The sequence below is a fragment of the Ceratotherium simum genome, chromosome 36, assembly GCF_057802395.1.
Source record: "Ceratotherium simum simum isolate JZ-2026a chromosome 36, ASM5780239v1, whole genome shotgun sequence".
In the NCBI taxonomy this organism is placed as follows: domain Eukaryota; kingdom Metazoa; phylum Chordata; class Mammalia; order Perissodactyla; family Rhinocerotidae; genus Ceratotherium; species Ceratotherium simum.
Window position 1 is genome coordinate 23,242,604 of NC_141935.1, and position 21,229 is coordinate 23,263,832.

The window sequence follows — 21,229 nt, forward strand, 5'->3', positions numbered from 1 at the left end:
AAGTGAAACTTACAGTGACAAGGTATCTACGGTGAGGAAACCAAATTATAAATTCCTGGTTTGAGCCTGAAATGCCACCCCCTTGGTAATAAATAAGTAGAAAAGAAAATGATGCCCGAGTTTAATGTGGTTTTCTTCTGAATAGCTACACTCTCCCAATACCTTTCTGAGGGCGGAGTGATTCTTCTCCCCGGAAGTTTTAGTAACTCAGTTGGTGGCTACTACCAATGCTTCCAGGCCCGTTCTGAGGTACAGAACCAGCTTGGGTCGACCCAAACTCATCACCTGTCCAACCAGCAGCCCTGGGGCGGTCAGACGGGGCTCACGTTTGTTATATGCTAGGTTAGTCCACCACCCAGAACGGACAAGCCGCCGACTTGAGGATTTGAGTGTCTAGGGACACTCTGAAACATGTCAAACACCCAAAGCCACGCGGGTAGAACCAACCCAGTTTACACTCGAGTTCAAAGTGGTGACAACAATGAAAGCCCCAAGTTGATATTTCTCACCTAAAATTTAAATGAAGCCAATTGACATATGTTCTAAAAAAATGCCTTTCATCTTTAAAAAAGGGCCTTAGAGGTTCAACGGATGTGACTAAGGGCTTTTTAAGAACCATATTTTAAAAAGCCTTCTGTGGCATGTTTCTTTCGTATGGTTACAATCGTGTATATTTCAAATCTAAGACAAGAATCTATTTTCTTGGTTTTATCAGTTTCTGTGGATTTGAATGGAAACTTTTGGACCTGATGGAGAATTAAAGATTGCTCAATATAAACCTCTGTCAATGCAAATTTCCTTTTTTCTAAGTGCCATTTCCCGTGTAATCCAAAGAACCGAATGCATGCTTTTCTATCTATTCTAAGCCTTCTTGGAAGAACAACCATCTACTAAAAACCAAACAAACCCCTAACATTACTCACTGCCTATATTAGCAATTTCTATTTTATACATATAATTTTAAATTCTGTTACCTATGCTAAAGAAAACGTTCTTGGAATCGGAGGAAGACAGTTAAATCAAATTTATAACATGATAAACTATGAGGTTGTTGTTTACATACAGACTTTTTTATGGAATAAATGCAAATTTAGTCCTTTAATGAAATACGTACTCTTCTAATAATTTTTATTAAAATGGAAAGCTGTATTCTCTCAGAACTTAATTGTGGTGAGAAGGGTGAATTTAGCGACCAGTTCACTGGTATATTTGAATCGTGTAACTACTAGGAGTTACATGCCTTTAAAAAGTGAGGTAAAGGAGAGCACTTTTCAGACGTGCATTTCTTCTCTTTACTCTCTGCCGCCCCCCGTGCCCTCCTCCTCTCCCTCGACCTGGGAATCCCGTGGCCCTACACCACAAGCGTCCAGAGGCTCTGCTCCACGCTCAATTTCTGAGTATTCAATATGCCTCATAGAAGTGGGTCACAGCCCAGTGACTATGGTCTTTTGGCTCAAACACTTGACTGAAGTTTCAGCTTTATTTACTCTGTATGTTAAATTAATCAGCAAGTATTGGAGGCCTACTGCAGGCCTTAAATGATGCTACCATTTCAGTTGAGAGAGTTTATGTACAACGGACAACATTTATAAGTGACAAGAAAAGTCACTTTCTTGCTTTCTCGATCTACACGTATACAGATTTAACAGAAATAACCAGTAAATGCGGCAGTAATTCTTTTAACATCCTAAGTTATTATGACCAAGTCATTTACTTACTCTCTCACGAGGATTGTTACTTTATGAACTATTTAGAAAAAAGACATAAATTTACAAAGTTCATATTTAAGCATTTTTCAAATGTATCCTTACCAAAAAACTCAGTTTGCCTCTTACGTGAATCTGTCATTGGTATTCAACAAAGGATTTATCCTAGAACTCCATTTATGTTGAAGCTGAATATTCCTAACCATCCTAATTTTATTGTTTTAAAATGGGAAGGTTTCACTTCTCCAGTATTATTAACAGATATAAACACCTCTTGATTCTCAAAGATTATCTAGAGACAACATAAAGGTAATAAACCTAATCCACAGCCTATTTGGATGTTGGGAACAGAGAAAATCTGTATTACAACCTCACTGTATTGGCTCATATGAATGGCCTTTCTTGAAGGGTTACCAACTTCAGCTTCTAGTCAAATGTGCTTATACTCAAGACAAAACTATTCGTAAAAAGTAAACGTTCTCCACGTGTCTTTATGCAGCCAAAGGTGCCTAGGACAATTTCGTTCACTCAGATTCACGAAGATTCCTTACACATACCTCAAGTTTTGACTTCAAAAGCATCTAAGTATAAATGTTAAATGGCTTCTCATGAAGTCAGAGGTATTAAGCGTCACTAATTCCAATATTCTCTTGGGATATCTTTCTCATTCCTTGGAGCTTCGAGATGTACAGACATGAATTCATCTATTAAAAACAAAAACGGTACTAGCCGGATCAGGTTTGGAGTTTTGAAGTGAATGTTAGAGTAAATGTCTTTAGGAAAGCGGATTTTATAACAGCTTTCCTGTTAAGAGCTCCTGGAGTTAAGAGCTCCTGGAGAGTTCTTTCACACAGTATGCTTTATATGATGTCATTTTTATGCTTATAATAGTTAAAACTTTAAAAGTACTGGGGTTATGAAGTTATGATGGCTACAAAAAGGAATGACAGAGACCCTGCAGCATCCTTTGTAACCTGTGCTTCCTAGGATAATGTTACTTAGCATGTAAAGGCCAATTCTTCACAACAGCAATGAAAGTATATACAAATTCAGGAGACACAAAAGTTGTAGCTAGGTAAATTTAAAAGACTGCCATCTGCTACTTAATTCATTCTTGAATGGGAAGTGACTTTAGTTTGTAGACAAACATTCTGATTTATATATGAAGGGAAGCAAGAACCTGAGGCAGGATGGAAAGAAAAATCAGTTGATATTTTTAGAGCTGTGGACTGTAAATGGCTGCAGTGTCAATGAATGACAGGAACACGCAATCCAGGAGAAGTGGAGAGGATGGTGGAGGGGAAAGTGGGGTCTGGTAAAAGAAAAAAGACAAGGATTATTGTATTTCTAATGAAGACATCAAAATTTTAAAATGGAACTCAAAATTAATCCTTCATAAGAGGCAGATAAAAAGTACTGTGGCTTATACGCAGGTTTCCAGAAATTGGCATAATGTATAAATAACATTATAGATACAGATTTTATTGTATTTAAAGTTCAGTACTTGATAAGGCCCTTTACCACACAATGTCCTTTACCCTGCAAGCTACATAAAGGAAGATTTTAACTGCACAAATGAGTTTAAGCATCTGACTATGTTGTAGAACAAAACAGAGTAAAATTAAATATTTACCATTCTCTTGACTATGAGAGTAAGACACTGTGTCAAGCTGGGCCGAGAGAAAATAAGAACAAAGAGGGAACAGCCAACAGTTATTTCAAACAAAAAGGAGATACATTACACACATTCCCTTTGTATATACATTACTCAGTATTTATGAATTGCATGAAATCCTTAAAGAATCGTGACGTGATATGTAAACTTTAAGCAGTGAAGTCGTGGACGTTAAAAAGTGTTCTTCACATTCAATATAACTTATTTTAGAACCAACAGATTATTTCAGATGATTATCTAAGTGTCACAAACAAGCAACATGTATATACTGCAATTTTATTTCAATCGCACAAACGAAGTTAGCGTGTAGGAAATTTAAATGAAACAGTGCGGTAAAAATAGCAGAGAACCGAAAATCTAAAAAGGAAGTACACCTAAAGCATGAGAATTCGACATTCATTAGTGTTTCATCTTCAGTTTTGATTGACACTTGATGCTTGCAAATTTCAAAACAAACTTTGAAATCGTGATGACTGTTCTCAAGAGATTTCAGCACCAGCACTAAGGTTTGTACATTCAGTTGGTTTGCAATTGACCGGTTAGCCATTGACAGAGTGTATAGTACAGATTTGTCACAGGTCAGATCACAGTGTTGAGGAAAGGAGTACCTTCCTGTCATTAGAAAGGATCCCTAAACTGCACTGAGCTTAAGACATCCAATGAACAAGAGCACGAACACCATCGGAATAAAGTGGCTCCAAGGAACACAGTTTTGAGAAGGAAAATAACTTAAGCTTCTGTTGCCCATTTTAATTACTGAAATCTCTAACAATGACAAAACTGTCATGCCTGACAGTAAATGTATAGAGTAATTCAATCAAATCTCTTGGAAAGAACACATTAGCAATCTGGGATAATGCAAAATGATGGAAAATAGAACGTGATTCGACACTGGTTCTTTTTGCCATTTCACACAGACATCGTGTTAATATTAGACCAAGGCACAAAACGTTTAGTGCATAAACCAGTTTCTTTTTAAGATCTAGCAATTTATTGTAGTCTTTTACCTTACTTTGGACCACGTGTACCCAGTACTCTATCCTACCACTGACTATTTAACTTAACCAACAAAATCAAAAGTGATTTCTGACCAGATTTATAGGGGACATAAACGTTTATATCATCAAAGTGTTTGTATAACCAAAGGTACAATAATAAAGATGAAAATCTCTCCTATTTCTTTTAGAAAATAGTACTTTAAAAGCTTGCTGTATCTTTAATGCCTTTAACTACTATTGCATGACAGTGAATAGCTGACAGAAAAAAGAACCGTATATGAATTATCATAGCTCATCCATCACAGATTAATCTCAAAATGAAGTTTCTACAGAAACAGAAACTATTTTAACAAGGAAAAAAAAATTCCCTCATTCAAACCTCTTTGAAGTGGAAATGGCTGCAAATCTGCAGCATTTAGAAAACCATGCTATCAACAAGCTCTGTGTTATGAACTAAGATGTAAGAGATCTAGAAAACAGATGAAAATGGATTATGTCTTTGAAATTTTAGTAAAACTGATAATCAAAGATTTCAAAGCAAATATGGCACATAACTCAAGCATAAATCAAGATGGAGAGCCCGGAGAATTTCCGATTTCCTAAATTTGTTTAAAAATCTATCATTGCAACATATAGGATTTCTCCCCTATTTTAATCTTACGAGTTTCAAAGAAAACGGAGTGGATTACATACACACATGCGTGTGCACACCCACACACACACACACACGCACAGACACGGTGGTAAGTAGAGTATCTAATTCCTTCTTCCCACCACCTACATCTCACTTTATTTATTAAAAGAAAATTACAAAGAACTCATCATTGGTTTCCCTTTACCTAATGATTTCTGCGACCTTAACGGCTGCCATCATTGTTACTTCTCGTATTTGAACATAACAAAGTTCAAAAGCAGCTTCCTTGTCAGGAACGTGTACCTGAAGGCCTGTAGGACTGCAGGGCACCTAGGTCATGGTAACTGCCAAATTCAGGGATCGAACTTTTGAGTTCCACAGTAAGAGAGAACTCGTGTGAAGCTCAGAATCATGTTTCAGGCCACTGAAATTACTGAAGTTAAAATATAAAGAGCTGAAGATATGATGTAAAAGATTCAGTACTTGGTTCTGATAACATATTTACCAATTAAAGTCACAAAATATTCCTCGTTATTATTCATGCAGGTAATTGAGAAAAAAGAGAGTGCAGAAATTAACTTTAAATAAAAAATTATTCCTTCCCTTCCTCCCACTCCCCTATACTCTACAAAATGTTCTCCCTGGGACTAGGCCTTGAGAAGGCCACTACGTGTTAGTGTGACATGCATTACTGTCTGCAATTAAAAAAGCTAATTTTGTGGTGGTTGTAATTACATTATAAAAATGTCCACATGCATAAATCTAAAAAAGGTTGAAAACCTACAGTAAATCTACAATACATTGTTTTACATTTGACCACTGGTTTGTGTTATGTAGGAGTCACAGATTTGGTAAAGCATTGTAACAATTTAGGAAGGCATCTAAATCTTTCAATTCTGGACGAATTTTATGTTTTAATCTACAAAATTGCATGAAGGCTAACGAGAGACTTCCTATCACTCTAAAATTCCTCAAGCTGGATAAGTCATTTTTAGGACACTTTCTTATAAATATCACCCTTTGGAAAGCACATACAATTCCATTTGTTCCGCATTTTAAGATCTTAACCTACACAGGGCTGATCTCAATTATTCATGGAATATCAAATACGATAGGAAGACAAACCTGAGAGAAACATTTACAATACAATAGCATAACTTGCTAAATTCTTCATCAGCGCTCTCTGAAAAAAACTTCTTAAGCCTTTCTCCTCTTTATTTTAGCAATGGATTGTGGGAAGTGTGCGATTTTTTTCTTGACATGAAAATATTTGAATGCACGGTGATCTCGCCTGACGGGTTTAGTATTCTCTGCATAACTGTTATAGGAACTCTTATACGACTCTCTTCCATCCTGCTGTAAAGGTCAGAAAAAAGCAGCAAACTGGGAGGGAAATAGCTTATCACCAGAGTAATAATGTCTGAAGGCTTTCAAACACATTGGTTTTTCCCTCTTTCCGACTGTTTGTCTCCATTTTCTTCTCACAGCTCACAAAATGTAGGGGTTTGTTGTTGTTAACAGTTGTTGTTTGCAGGTTTTTTTTTTCTCTCTCCAGATTCAAGTCCCTTCTCTCCTTAGTTTGCTGCTCTACGCGGTATTTGACTTGCTCAGTTCCTGCCTGATTGCTGGTAGGAAAAGGAAAAGTATTGAAAGTAAATATAATGATAAGGTAAAATAAAGGAGCGATTCATTAAGAAATGTCCATGATTGCCTTCAAACTCACAGTAATAAAAGGATACGCTGACCCTGCATCTTTCACTGCATAGATCTTTGTTTTCTTATTACAAAGATGATACTAATTTCTATTTATGTGTATTTATTTATTCTCTCCCTTTTGTACACAAAATGAAAACGCTGATTCTGTGGGCTCAAAACCAAGAGGGCAAAAGGGTGGGATGGATGAGTGGAGGTGACCTAGAAGAAAGACTCGTTCATCTCGTTTTCCAACACCTGACACTTAGCGATCTTGTCGATCCCTATTTTTACAAATGATTTCCATCATATGAAGGACAGAGGGCTCCTCCCTGACATCTAAGTCAAGTGCAGGGCAGGATACCGCAGAAAAGTCATTGTTTTATGCTCTCAAGTAATAAACTGGATATTTCCTTATTTGCATTTTCTTAAAAATAGCTATTCTTAAACACTATGCTTGGGGTAGTAAATTTGTTCAGACACTCACCATCAATGAGCTCTTCTTTTAGCTTTGTTAATTCTTTTCTCATTTCATCTAAAATGTCCTAAAATATTAGAGAAAAACATCAGGAATAAAGAAAGAAAAATTATTGCTAAAAAGATTCTTCTTCATATAATACTTTAAGAATGCATGAAATATGATGTGTGTTTTTTATTTCCAGAGTCACAATTTATATCCTAGAAGACTAGCCTTGGAAAATTTTGTTTTAATAGCCTTCCCTTCCCAATCTCTTGCTTCTTCTAGCCCAGCTAGATATGAAACAGATGGTTTCTAAAACTAAAATAATTACTCTGCCATCCAGTGAAAGGTATGATTCAGATAATTTGTGGCAAGGATAATAGCTCTGCTTTTAATCTAGTCTTCTGGGAGCAGTCTGAGAGGTGAGGCAAAAAGCAAGTTTCAAGGAAGAAGACAAGTAAAGTGGACAATCAGCTCTTGGCAAATCTGTCATCTGGATTGAAGTATGGGGATTCCTTAGGAATCGCCAAAGCTGCCCGATTCTGTTTCAAGGAATCTAGGATTCCCCTGGAGGGCCTCAGGGCTGCTCTGACAGGAGGAGACGAAAGAGGATGGGACCCTGCTGGACCTGCACCGTCCAATAGGGCAGGCACCAGCCACACGTAGCTACTGAGCACTCGAAATGTGGCTCCTTTGAAATGAGATGCACTGTCCCTGTAAAACACACACCAGATCTCAGGGATCTAGTTTGAAGAAAATAATGTACAGTAGCTCATTAGCAATTTTTAAATATTGATTACATACTGAAATATTATTTTGGTTATAATAGGTTAAATAAAATACATTAAAATGAATTTCACTTGTTTCTCTGTACTTATTTAATGTGGCTACTAGAAATTTTACAGTACTGATGTGGCCCATATTGTATTTCTATTTAATAGTGATGCTCTGGACCCTCCTTCCTCCATGAAAACCACTCCATCTTTGTATTTCTTTTTGCAAAAATCTCTAAGTTTGATTTGAAATAATGGACATTCTCCAATTAAAAATGATCAAGAACTGTGAAATACGAGAGCTAAAAGGGCTATACGAGAAGGCGACACAATTTTAATGAGTGAAACATAACAGCAGTCCTTTTGAAGGATTAGTTTCAAATTGTGTGACTTTCTTTAATATTGCACATCTCAGGTAAAATTAAACTGCTCTGCGTTAAGGGTCATTTTTTAAAAAAGCTTTTCATGTTTAAAATTAACTTGAAAACGATCAACTAGTTTAATTCCTCCATTTTACCAGTGAGGAAACTGAGGCAGAGAAGTTATTACATGGACTAACAGATATCCTTATTCAAATTAATCTTAAAATCAGTGCTGAAATCAAACCTATCCTCTCTTCTACTCCACTACGTCAGAGAGCCAAGAACTGACCATATTTTAAAGCGTGTGCAAGTGCTTTATTTTAAAATGTTTTCCAAGAAAAGAAAGCCGTATTTAATACACAGGAAAACAAGGGCTTAATCATCAATGACCACACACTTCCCTCTTCAAATTACATTACTCAATTTAACTTTTCAAGTAGTTTTGCAGTATAAAAATTAGGTTTATCTGAAATTACTATCAGTATTTCTCTAATTGCTATTTAACTTGTATTTTGAACTCATATATTCTTTTTTTAAATTTTATTTATTTATTTTTCCCCCAAAGCCCCAGTAGATAGTTGTATGTCACAGCTGCACATCCTTCTAGTTGCTGTATGTGGGACGCGGCCTCAGCATGGCTGGAGAAGCCGTGCGTTGGTGCACGCCTGGGATCCGAACCCGGGCCACCAGCAGCGGAGCGCGCGCACTTAACCGCTAAGCCACGGGGCCGGCCCCTGAACTCATATATTCTTTATATTGAACATTATATGGTCCCTTTTTGAGCCCCACTCAAACACTTGCTAGTGTTTTTATAAAAAAAGAGTGACAATGGGGAAAACGGGCTTTGAGGAAAAATTCGGGTTCTGATCCTTACTCAAGTACTTACTTAGCTGTGGGACTGAGTAAATTTAACTTCTCTGAACCTTAGACGTGCAGAAATTGAGTATAAACACGACATGACACGACTACCATGAGGATTAAGGAGACACTGTCATGCTAAGAACCCAGCAAATACCTCGCCCTAAGTCCACAGACAGTCAATCAACGGCTATCATAGTGATGAGAATAACCATTATTTTCAGAGGCCATCCTGCAGTGCAAGCTAACAAGACGGAGATACCGTCTTGTTATCCTTGGGTCCTCACAACAGGCCCATCTGTACTCAGGTCTGCAAAAGTGAGAGTCGTTTTACTAAGATGCATTGCCTTCCATTTCAAATCTTTATAACACTACCAATTTCTTTTAAAAAAATTATTTTACCTCTTCTAGGAATAAAATATTTTAAAGGTCCACAATCTCATCACTATGACTCCTTCCACTTTTTTTTCCTGAGTACACAGGTATTAAATATAGTGCCTATGCATCCAAAGTATGGGCCGTATCCTTTTCTTTTTTATAAAGTTGAGATTAACTGTTTATATGGTTTGGTTACTTGTCTGTGTCCCCTAACATGGGCAACTGTTCACAATTCATTGTTAAATGTTCTCAATTATGATTCCCTAATGGCCACAGAGCCCTTTTTCACACTCACTTCTATGGTATTTTCTCAGCATGAATTCTTAGAAATCAAATTGCTTGGTTCAAAGGTAAGACATTTATTTTTAAGGCTTATGATCTGTTTTCCCAAACTGCTCCCTAGAAAGCCGAAGTCTACGAGAGTGCCCATTTCTGCCAATGATAAGTGAAAAGTGCAAGATTTTTTTTTTTTAAACAGTTGTACAGCGTGCCCTTACATTTAAAGTTTATACTACACCATTAAACCATCGCCCCCCACCACCGTTGGAACACGATGCAAACTCACTGAACCAAAAAATGAGGATTTGAAAAAAGTAATACAGTACTAACGCCACTGTTTAATTTGCATAAAAATGGCTTAACTCCATATTCTTTTCAAGGACATTCACGATCTGCCAAATATACGCATTATGAGATATTTCTTAAAAACAAACAAGTACAAACAAAGGAGAGCTGCCACCGAGCACCCACCTGCTTCAACCTGTCATAGTCCAGCCCCTCTGTCTGGACCCCATTGGCACTGGGCTGTGAGGAGGGTGCAGATTTGGGTCTGTACAAACGAAACGTCCAGGACAGGTAAATAACACTCAGAATAGTTAATGAGCTCATGAATCACTGCAAATGTACCAAACCAACACCAGACTGAAGTTCATTTCTCAAATCCCATTGTGTTAAAAAGTTAATTGTCAAAGCTGCAAGACTGATTAGAACACAAAGCAGAAAACACTTTTCACTTTTCTCAGTATTGGCAGTTATTTGTAAAGAAATGAGAAAGGGGTGATAAGATGACGAGACTTCTTCAGTAAAGAGCAGAAGACACCGTCCCCCGGGCATGAGGCAGGTAACCAGGTAACGTGAGCAGGTTGATGAGGACAGAGATGAAAGGCTAGCTGAACATCCGAGGCCCAAGGAACACAACCTTATTTTTTCCTTCTTTTGAAATGCATTATCTACTAAATATCTGGCAAACCAATGGAAGGGAAAATATAAAGACTTGAATATCTTACTCTAATATGAATCAGTTTACAAAGTCTATGCCTTGGTTTTCAGGGAAAAAACATTTTAGTAAGCACGATTTCTTTGTCTATGTTTTATTCCATTTCAAGCATCAAAATAAATAAGAATGTTGGAAAAATAATTACTAGGTTAAAAGTATATTTATCTCCAACTGGCTATGAGGCTATTTCCAGACAAAGTTTTTATGGAGATGTCATCTGAATAGTTTGTTTCCAGTTATTTCCATAAAATTATTTTGTTAAAAAAAAGGAAATGCCAGATAGAAGCAGACTGTCAATTATTATTGTACTTTCAAAAGTGTAGATTCTATTAAAAATTTTACATGAAGAAATAAGTCTTAGGGATTGGGTATATTTTAAGCAAAAGTTTCAATATCAAATAAATCAGTCATGGTTCCCTCTCCAATTGTGGGAAAAAGAGACAATCCTAAGTGGAAAATCTAGAGTTTTAATTGAGTATTCCTCTATTTCCTGGGTTAATTAAGTGGCCACTCTGTAAGGGCCACAAATCAATGCAAATTAAAACCATGAGTCAGGTCATATACTTTCCATTTTGCAGAGTACCAATGTTAGAAATCTGAACCAAGACTCAATAGGTATAAAAACTTTTTCAAAGTTATAATTTCATAATTCTTATAAGGCATATTATACTTCAAAAACCCATAGGCATTTTTTGTGAAGATGAAATACTGAGTTAATTTGCTTTAATATCGAAACATATTACTGCTTAATAGGTTGTTATGAAGCAAATCAACCAATTTTGTTTTATTAGACATCTGCTGTTCTGTTTATATGAACAAGGAAAATAACTTTCAGAAAGCTTCATTCAATAAGCATTGAGCTAAGCACTGTGGCGGATGCGAAGATTATATGACATATTTCCTTTCCTCTGTGAGGATAAACCTTTCTTCTTGGCTGGGGAGACTTCTTAATTCCAAAGTCATTTAAGATTTATTGAGATCTACTGTAAGCAAGTCATGGTGCTCTGTGTGAGTCCGGTTTAGTAAATATTCTTGAAGGTGGACACTCTGTGCACTTCATATACCCTTGTTCTCCATTCCTGCTCTCCAGGATTAAATTATTAATTACTCTGCTTTTCTTTTACTTTTCATATTTAAGTGGCACAACCAGCTAATTATTTCCTCCTATGTTATATAACGAATACCCCTGAAATTCATGTGAATAACCGTAGCTTGCTACTTAACTGGTGGTATGTTATGAATATATCCGTATTTACTAAACAATGCAAAAATTATTGTTGTTATATAATAAACAATTGTGGAAACATGCAATTTTTAAAAAATTTAATTCATGCTAACATGCAATCCATCACCACCACCACCACCACCATGGTAATTTAACTAAAGGGGGGGAACTTTTCATACTGAAGGAAAGAAGTAATCACCACTTTTTTAAAAAAAAGGCTTCGCTTATCAACATTATCCCAAGGGCCACTGTGTATGAAAGGAACAAGGTAACTGAGAAGATTTACAACGGAAAATCTCACTATTAAACGCTATTTTTCTCTCTACATACTGGCAAATTTTTTGAGTAAGTCTTTGGATCAAACAATTAACCCACCTCAAAAAGAGGCAGGGAAACTATTTCACTATTGAAATATAAACATTTTATGCAGACTTAACTGGCTGACAAAATAAACTTATCAAATATTGTACTCATCAATGGCATGAAAACAATTTTAAGAAATAATTTGGCAAATAGAGTCTGACTACAGAACTCCTTACTCACTGCCATAGACAATCCTCCATATACTATTTAATTCATGTTCTCAGTAGATTTGATGTGTGCATTTTTAAGAATAGATGCATGTAACAACTTGGGTGTATATTTTGGTTATTTCTAACCTATGGGTTTTCATCATAACTGATAACAAAATATGAGGGTTTCTCAGAGGTTTTTATTACTTTATAATGAGTGTTGCCTCTAGAACCTGACTATAAGATAACTGTACTATGATATTTAAGTTCCTATTCTGCCAAATTAATTCTAAAAATTGCTTAAGTATTTGAGGATTTTTAAAAAATTGTCAACTTTTTCAATTAAGAAAGAAATATATGGTTCATAATCTTAAGTTTTCTTAATTTAAAAAATGGTATGTCTCATCCTAGAAAATAAAAAAATCTGTTCAGGATGTTAGATGTTAGGTTGCTAAAGATAATTTATTACAGAGTACCTAGGAAACAGACTTTCCTCAAAGAAAAATTATCCACAGTGTGGCTATAATACTGTCCCTGTTCCAGTAACAAACAGTACAGTATCTTCTAGTCCATTTTTTAAAAGCCCTGTCTCATAAAGAGAACAGGCTTTAAAAGAAAATGCAAAACTACCAACAGCCTGATCCCATCTACAGTCCCACTCTAGTATCTCTGGCATGTTGACCACTTGTATTTATCCTAACCCTGCTAAAAACAGATGGCAGGGAAATGGATACTATTAAATATTTCTTTTCTTTTTTCTTGGTGAGGCGGATTAGCCCTGAGCTAACATCTGTTGCCAATCCTCCTCTTTTTGCTGAGGAAGATTGGCCCTGGGCTAACATCCACGCCCATCTTCCTCTACTTTATATGTGGGAAGCCGCCACAGCACGGCTTGATAAGCAGTGCCTAGGTCTGCGCCTGGGATCCAAACCTGCAAACCCCTGGCCGCGGGAGCAGAGCATGTGAACTTAACCACTATGCCACTGGGCCAGCCCCTAAATATTTCTAATTAAGACCTCTTAGGATTTTTTTAAAGTATTCTAAATAAAGCTAAATATGAAAGATTCAGTCTTGCTAAACATCTCCCTCGTGGTGATTACCAATCCACGTAGAAAAAGCTCCATCCTACCCTGCACATGTTATTTAAAAGTCTCAAATCACAGAGTCACAGCAGGATGATACCTGTGTAATGAATCATAGGACCTGTGGTCAAAAACAATCTGATTTTTCCTTGGAGAATCCCGTCTACGAAGGGGAAAAACCATTTAAAGGGGTATACAATAGAACTTTTAAGAATAATTCTCATTATGTTACTGTTCTATAGGTTTTTAGTCATAGCAAACAAAATAAGAACTAAAGGAGTCCATTAACCTTAAAATGATCATTTTTCTCCAATAAAAAAGAAGATATTTGGAGACTAATTCTAGTTATGTGAGGATACTCTGTTTACTTGACAATTACAGAGCATAAAAAAAATCATTATGCAGTGCCTACTTTTATAGACTGGTGACACAGCAAAACCTACCCACACACAGACTCAACAAGTATCAAAACACAATCAAAGACATTTCTCTCAGTGAATATAAAGCTACAGACTCTAATCAAAAGCACCATAAAAATTACTGTAGCTTGAAGTACACAAAATTAACTCTTCTCAGGAGGCAAGTGAAGAACTTTTTCCCATCTTGAATACAAGATCTGTAAGATCTTAATAAAAACCATAGGAAGAATTTACAAATTTTCCTATGTTACATTTTCGTCATAGTTTAAAGCATTTTTAACCGTAACATTCTTGCTTTTATTCTGCTATCTGATATCGTCACTTAATATACACAGCATAATGCAATATCATGTATATTACAGGATATTGATCCATCTTATAAACATAATTTTAACATGGATATTCAGGAGAAATGGGTACTTTCACTACCACGCAAGGATGAGGCACATTTAAATAAAAACATAAAATGGCCAATATACTTCCTTTCAGAAGGAACAGGGGAGATGACTTAGAAAGAAAAGCAATACAGTTCTTAGTCTTTTAAACACATTTTTAACATCTTTCATGGTTTAAAACTGCTCACGGTGAAATTTTAAGACATATATATCAGTGGTTGGATCAAATCTGTCAAAAGATATAAGAGTGGTCAGGAAATAACCAGGTGTTTCAGAATTTCTATTTTGGAAAAGGAGAGGAAAACCATCTACCAGAGTCAGAACATGATTACAATGAACTACTGGATAATAAGAACCAATATTCAACTAATCTATATAAAAATATTTTTTAAACGGTGACCTTCAGAACACTTATTAAACTTCCTTTGGAAGTCTGAAAAATCTTTCAAAGAATAATTTTTCCTTCACTAAATGAACCCAAACACATCAAGGAACATGTTCCATTTGGAGAACCTCTTCCATGGCCCTTCTAAGATCCGACTTTTGCCGTGAATTTAGGTTTAGCTTTAGGCAAGGTCACTATGGAATTCCTCTCAACGTGGTAGGATGAAGAAGACAAAGAAGTCTTTCCTGTCACCCTTCACATTCTCAAATCACCACAGTTCTGTTCTCTGACATGTCCTTGATAAATCAGGCCTCGTAATGTGCTACTGAAGAAAATCTCGAACAACTATGAGAGATACGTTAGAAGGCCACTTCAGTTAGGTATCTGAGAAACATAAATGTGCAATTTTCTACTCTGTTGAAAAAACGTGTCCAGCAAAGGCGATTCCTCAATTTTCTTCTAAAATCAAATATATCATCTTTCAGTCACCTAGAAACTAAAAGCTTCTATACATTCGAAAAGGCCCAATTTCTCTGTGGAGCTTAAATAATTGTGTCATCACCAAATCTTTCCTACCAGCAGAAAGAACCACACAAAAACCAAATGCGAATTTAGATTAAGGTAACACAGAACAGATCTGTGACAATGAGATCTACCGTTGTACTTTTCTTATTAAGTTTCTATAATAGAGGCAAGTTTGCTTTTATCAGGCAAAAAGAAGGCAAATAGCTCAGAAAGAACAGGCAAAAAACTTTTTAGTCTCTACATACATACTTTTTCTGGGAAAAATGAGTCCCTTGAAACTGTCTCATAAACTAAGAAAAAGTTTCATCTATGTTCAAGACTGGTGATATAAATTTAGTTATGATAATAAAGTATGCCTAGCTAAGGAATGCTAGACTTGCTGACTGTGCCCAGATGGCCACTTGTAGAGACACAAATAACTAGTCTTGTTCCTGGGCACTGTCTTCTCTAACCTGATGGTACTGTTTCAACTGACAGAGAGATAAATCTTTCTATTTTACAGTTTTAGGTTCTATTTTGTTCTCTTTTAAACATTGTAGTCTTTTCTCTCCAGCTGCTTTTCAGTTTAAAACATAAAAATTTCTTTCCAAAAATACAAAAAAAAAAATACATCCCTTACAAAACGAAGGATGTCATTGAGACTAATGGGGAAATGTGAATGTATACTATATTACATAATACTATGGTTTAATGTTAAACTTCTTGAGAGTGATAATGGTAATGGGGTTACACAGGAAAATGTCCTGGTTCTTAGGAAAATGTTAAAGTATTCAGGGTGAAGTTGCTTCCCAACTATTCAGAGGGAAATAAAGTATGAATGTATAGATAAGAGTTCAAGCAAATGTGGCAAAATGGTTAACATTTTGGTGAGTCTAGGTGATGGGTAAAACGGTGTTCACTATACTCAATGTTTCAACGTAGTTTTGAATTTTTCAAAATAAACTGGGAGGAATAAAAGCTATCAAAGTTTCAGACACACTGGCGGATAACAACAAGCATAAGGTAGAATTTTAAGACAATCACTACTAAATACCATGGGGCTCAGTGATTGTCCAACAGTAGTAAGATTATAGTGTTTTATTTGCTCCTTTGTATAGTTTCAAATCTACCATTCAGTGTTTTCTACAATAAATATGTAGACGTCAATTTCTCTTTAGATACAAACGTAACATAAAATTGATACCTGGAGATAACAGGTGACTTGCTGCCATTCATTGTATTTGTTCTTTCCCAAGGTTTTCTTGTTGGTTCTTTAAAAATAAAGAACATAAGTTATTAAATATCTTATATGCTCCCAGAGCTATTGTAAAACAAATAATACAATACTAAATATCATGACCATGTTTATGTAATATAGATAATAAAAATTTTTAAATTTCAATTTTGAACTGTAAAATCTATCATTTTAAATTGTATAGTTTCAGACCTTAAAATCAGAAGAAATAAGCAAGTGTGACAACTTTCCCCAGGAAAAACTTTAGACTGTTAAATTTAAAATACTATAATTCTATACACCAGATGGTAAGAGTTTCTCTAATAAAAATAGGATAGTAAGAATAAGGGTAGGATAATTTTAATTAATTGGAATAGAATAGTACAAATGATTTGAAATTAATAAGGATAGTTTAAATTTACTAGATGGGATAGGATTAACTATACTATTTTTAAACAACTTTTAGTGCCAATGGTAAAAGAAATAAAAAGCATAATCTTTAATGTGTTCATGTACTTCAATATTTAAGCTAAATTCAAATAATCCACTTAAAAAAAATTCAAACAACTCAAAATAAATTTCAGAATCAAGTTCTACTATACTTCCTCAATTCTTAACCAATTCTTGGGACTTAACCGACAAGCCCAGCTAAATATAAATAAATTCACACTAAGCTCTTCCTACAATACTTCCTACGCAGGGACTCACTGGTCAGCAGTCTATTGTGCTGGGAACTGCTGCTCTAATTCGGGCCAACCCACTGATGCCGTCATTGGCCTCACTAGCGACTGGGTAAAATGGGAGTGGAATCTCGTCATGGAAGAAAGCATTTGGGCCATGTGAGAATGGAGTCCAAGTCCAAGTTGTGACCTTAGTGCCCAGTTTTAACTAGGAATTTAGCTCCGAGTTCCAATGTGACCCCTCACCTGGCTTCTGCACATTGTCACTCAGGTAGCTTGTCCTCTCTTCAAACTACACAGATGCAAAACTAAACTCAAACTCTCCCATGAAGCTCTGCTTTCTGCTGCATTCAGTCATGTAGGGGTGAAACCTTAGTCATCACTGATCTTGCTTTACTCCACTCCTCGATCAATCATCAACTCCCCCCTTTAAATTACACTTTGTTATTCCTCCTTTTGTATTCCAACAGCTGCACATGCTCTCAACGACCACCACAGAGTTGGCCAGGGGACATCAAATAATCAGATGAGGAGGTCCAGGACAGACAGAATCAGAAACACATCCAAGAGACACCAGCCAGAGCAGGTGAAAAGAGGGAAGTCCTGAACGAAACTGAAGGACAACTGGATAGGCAAGGGAATGGTCATCAGGGCATCGTGACCACAGAAGAGGCAGGCGGAGAGACGAGGAAACAATTCCAATGTGGTAAGATGTAGTGAGCACTGCCATTTAACAGTCGGCTGAGGTCCTTTCTCAATCAGCCAAACCAGAACTATCATTCAGTCTTCAAAGGGCTCCTCCTGGTTTTGAGGAAGAGCAGTTCATTGAGCTCCACAGGTAGGGAGGCCACCTTCTCTCTAAGGGGGCTCCAGATCGGTCTCAGGAGGAAGGTCAGAGGCTGGGTGTCCTTCATCGGGTCTTTGGAAACACACGGGATCCTTACTGGCACTAGTTTCTCTATCTCAGTCCTGCTCACATCCGCCATTTTAATGTTCCTAAAACACTTTCAGTTGATCGTCAACTCAATCCTTGCAGGATGAAGTCTAAGCTCCTGATCTTTTCATAAAAGGCTTTTGGTTCTAACTCACTTTTCCAACCTTTCCCCCCAATACTCTCCTAAAAGAATTCTCCATTCTAGTCAGGCAAGTCTACCTAGTATTTCCCAGTCTCTTCCTGCTCCTCTCCAACTCCCTATCCTTGCACACGCTATACCCACTTCCTGAAATATCACCCCTTCCTTGACTTTCAGCCAAACTAAATACTCTTCAAGGCACAGTAGAATGTCATTTTTCTCTACAAAGATGACCTAGGTGGCTCCAGACTATACAGCCTCCTCCCTCTGACATGTTATTTAATAGTCAACAATTGGTTGTAAAAGATTAACTTTTCACTTGTGTGTGTCTCAATTTTGTGGACTATGAGTTTCTTGGTGCTCAGGGCAAAAATTTCACTTCTTTTTGGCTTGTCAAGTGTCTGACACAAAACCAAAAAAAAAAAAAAAAAAAACCTGAATGAAACAAGTGAAAAAAGCCCCCAGTCCTTCTGAATGAATCCTTAACTTTATATATAAGGCGCACACAATGCAAACCCCACACACAATCCACGCTTTAGTTTTCCATATTTTAAATAAAAGGATATACATTCGATAAGGAGTTTTAACTTGGGGTCCATGGATAACCTTCAGGGAATTCATGAATACTTTGAAATTATGAGCAGATTTGATAAAACTATGATTTTTCCCTCCCTAGGGAGAGGCTTCATAGCTCTTTTCAAATTCTAGTAGGTTCTGTGACCCAAAATCATAGTTGAGTTCTACAATATCTACGGTCTTAATAACAGCATATATGATTAATTTTGGCTTACAGAAGAAAGATAAAGCTAAAGTAAGTGGGTCACAAGCTAGAGAATTTTTAATGAAAATAACGTCAACTGATTTGAATCCTATTCAGAGGAAAAACAATTCACAAAGTCACAATGTTAACTATAATGTAGCAATCAGACTACTGCATAGTCACTATTCAATAATGAGAATTAGAGTTTTGTGTTTTTTTTGCAAATGGGTTACAATCACAAAAACAGAAGTATGTTTTCTAAAAAATAGCATTCTAGAGGAAGCGAGCAGTCTCCAAATCAAAATCTGCAGGCATTAACATAGACATTTCTCTAGAATGGTTTCCTATGGATCATTCTAGATATTAATTCATCAAAATCATCAAATTTATGTATGTCACTTAATTCCAAATTAGATAAGGTGGTGAATAGATAGTCCAGCTCTTAGCCAAATATGAAGAAATGACATGTACATATGTAACAAGCTCATATTCTCATTATGGATATAGGACTCATCAAGCATCTCCAGTGAAATATATTTTGTTAATATTCTAAGTAATGTATTCTATGCCCATGAGTTCTCAATGTTGGAAATTTCAGTGAATTCAAGAACATTTCCCAAAAGTCTCAAGGGGATTTTTTTTTAACTTTACAAATTATAACCTTTATTTCTTTATCAATATTACCCAAATTAATGTTAAAATGACAACCTTCTCAATTTGAGAATGTTCTGAAATAGACTTCAATGCTAGCTGACATGTTCACTTAATCTTTACCTTTAAGAATCAATTACTAAAAATAGTTCCCTTTTCATCTGATAATGTATTTTTCCTTGTTTTACTGAATAACCTCAAATCATTAACAATAATATAAACAGAACGTGTAAAAATTATGATTTTCAAAGAAAGAGTCATCAGAAAAAACCTTCTGGGCTTTACTCGATTTCCCAATATCAGAAAGGAATTAACAGCCGTTTCTGGGATCAAAAAGGCCGAGGGAAAAAAGTCAGTGCTTTCAAGCGTGAACAAAGGACTTGAACATTTTAGTGACCCAGGAGTTACTTGATCCAAACGTGGGGAAATGGGGGATTTTTAATTGGGGAGTATTAATATTTAGAGAAAGTTTAAAAAAGTTAAAATACATCTCTTGAACTTACCAGCTGTACTTGTTGAAGACACCTTAGAAGTTACAGGCTCTGAATCTTCCTAAATACACAGAAATACGTATTAATAACATCACACCTACCAGAAGCCTGTTGCACATACTTAGTGTTTTATTTTTCCATGTCCAGTATTCTTTCTGCCACTCCCCGTTTCCCTCCATCAGTCTTTTCTCCCTCCCATCCTAGTTCAGACTCTTCTCCTGCCCTCCTAGCATTTCCCCTCCTACATGCCCCACGGCCCCTTCCTCAAGTGTTCTCACTGAACACTGCACCAGCCAATGTTACTAAGCCAGATCTAAGAGACAAACTTGAGGAACGGATCAAAGAAGGCCAAATGTAGCACGGAAAACAATCACAGTATTTGTTCAACACCAATACACAGAACAGATAAAGCAGAGTTTGCCTAGCTGAACTGGGGAGGGGCATGAAGGGTACACTCTTAAGCTAACAACCACAGGGCTCCTGGGAGAAACATTTGAAAACCGTTGACTTAGCCTCATTCCTTCATTTTAAATGCAAAGAAACTGAGACTCTAAGAGATTTTAAAAAAAAAAAACCTATTATTTACCAGTGGGGTTAGGTACACATTTAAACTCTACAGGTTTGAACTTCAGTGCTTGTCCCCTAACTCCACACATTCAACCCATTTTACTAAGAATACCATTAAAAATTTGTAAATGACGCTCAAAACAAGCCATTTTTAACATCTGAGGAGTTAAAAATAAGCAATTGTAAATCCAGATTAGCTAAGTTCAAACTAATCTTTGACATCATTTCCTTAATGCTTGGATTTCACATTTTCTGGTATAGTGGACTACCTTCATTAACTTACATTTTTGTCCTCTTTTTGTTCTGTGTCTATTGTTGATCCCTTTTCAGCAATTCTTCTCCTAGAAAGAAGGTAAACTGGATTTTTAAAAAAGTCATCCAACTCTTAGTATAAAAAACTACTTCTCCAAAAGGGAAGAGTTGCATCTAGTTAAAGTAT

General features: G+C 36.2%; 1 protein-coding gene across 9 annotated transcripts in view; it reads right to left on the minus strand.

The window, feature by feature from the left end:
- Window positions 1–3,161: 3,161 nt before the first annotated feature.
- The window catches only part of ENAH (ENAH actin regulator), a 148,275-nt gene continuing 130,207 nt past the window's right edge, over window positions 3,162–21,229 (minus strand). For 5 of the 9 annotated variants that reach the window (XM_087424403.1, XM_087424402.1, XM_014794663.2 and 2 more), the window contains 7 exons: window positions 21,074–21,131; window positions 20,236–20,284; window positions 16,539–16,605; window positions 13,732–13,794; window positions 10,287–10,365; window positions 7,193–7,250; window positions 3,162–6,638 (listed from right to left, as the gene is read on the minus strand). In XM_087424403.1, coding sequence (XP_087280529.1) covers window positions 6,601–6,638; window positions 7,193–7,250; window positions 10,287–10,365; window positions 13,732–13,794; window positions 16,539–16,605; window positions 20,236–20,284; window positions 21,074–21,131 — 412 coding nt within the window. In that variant the 3' untranslated portion in view covers window positions 3,162–6,600. The remainder of the gene's footprint in view (window positions 6,639–7,192; window positions 7,251–10,286; window positions 10,366–13,731; window positions 13,795–16,538; window positions 16,606–20,235; window positions 20,285–21,073; window positions 21,132–21,229) is intronic. The other 4 variants (XM_087424404.1, XM_014794665.2, XM_087424406.1 and 1 more) reach the window with 1 other exon arrangement.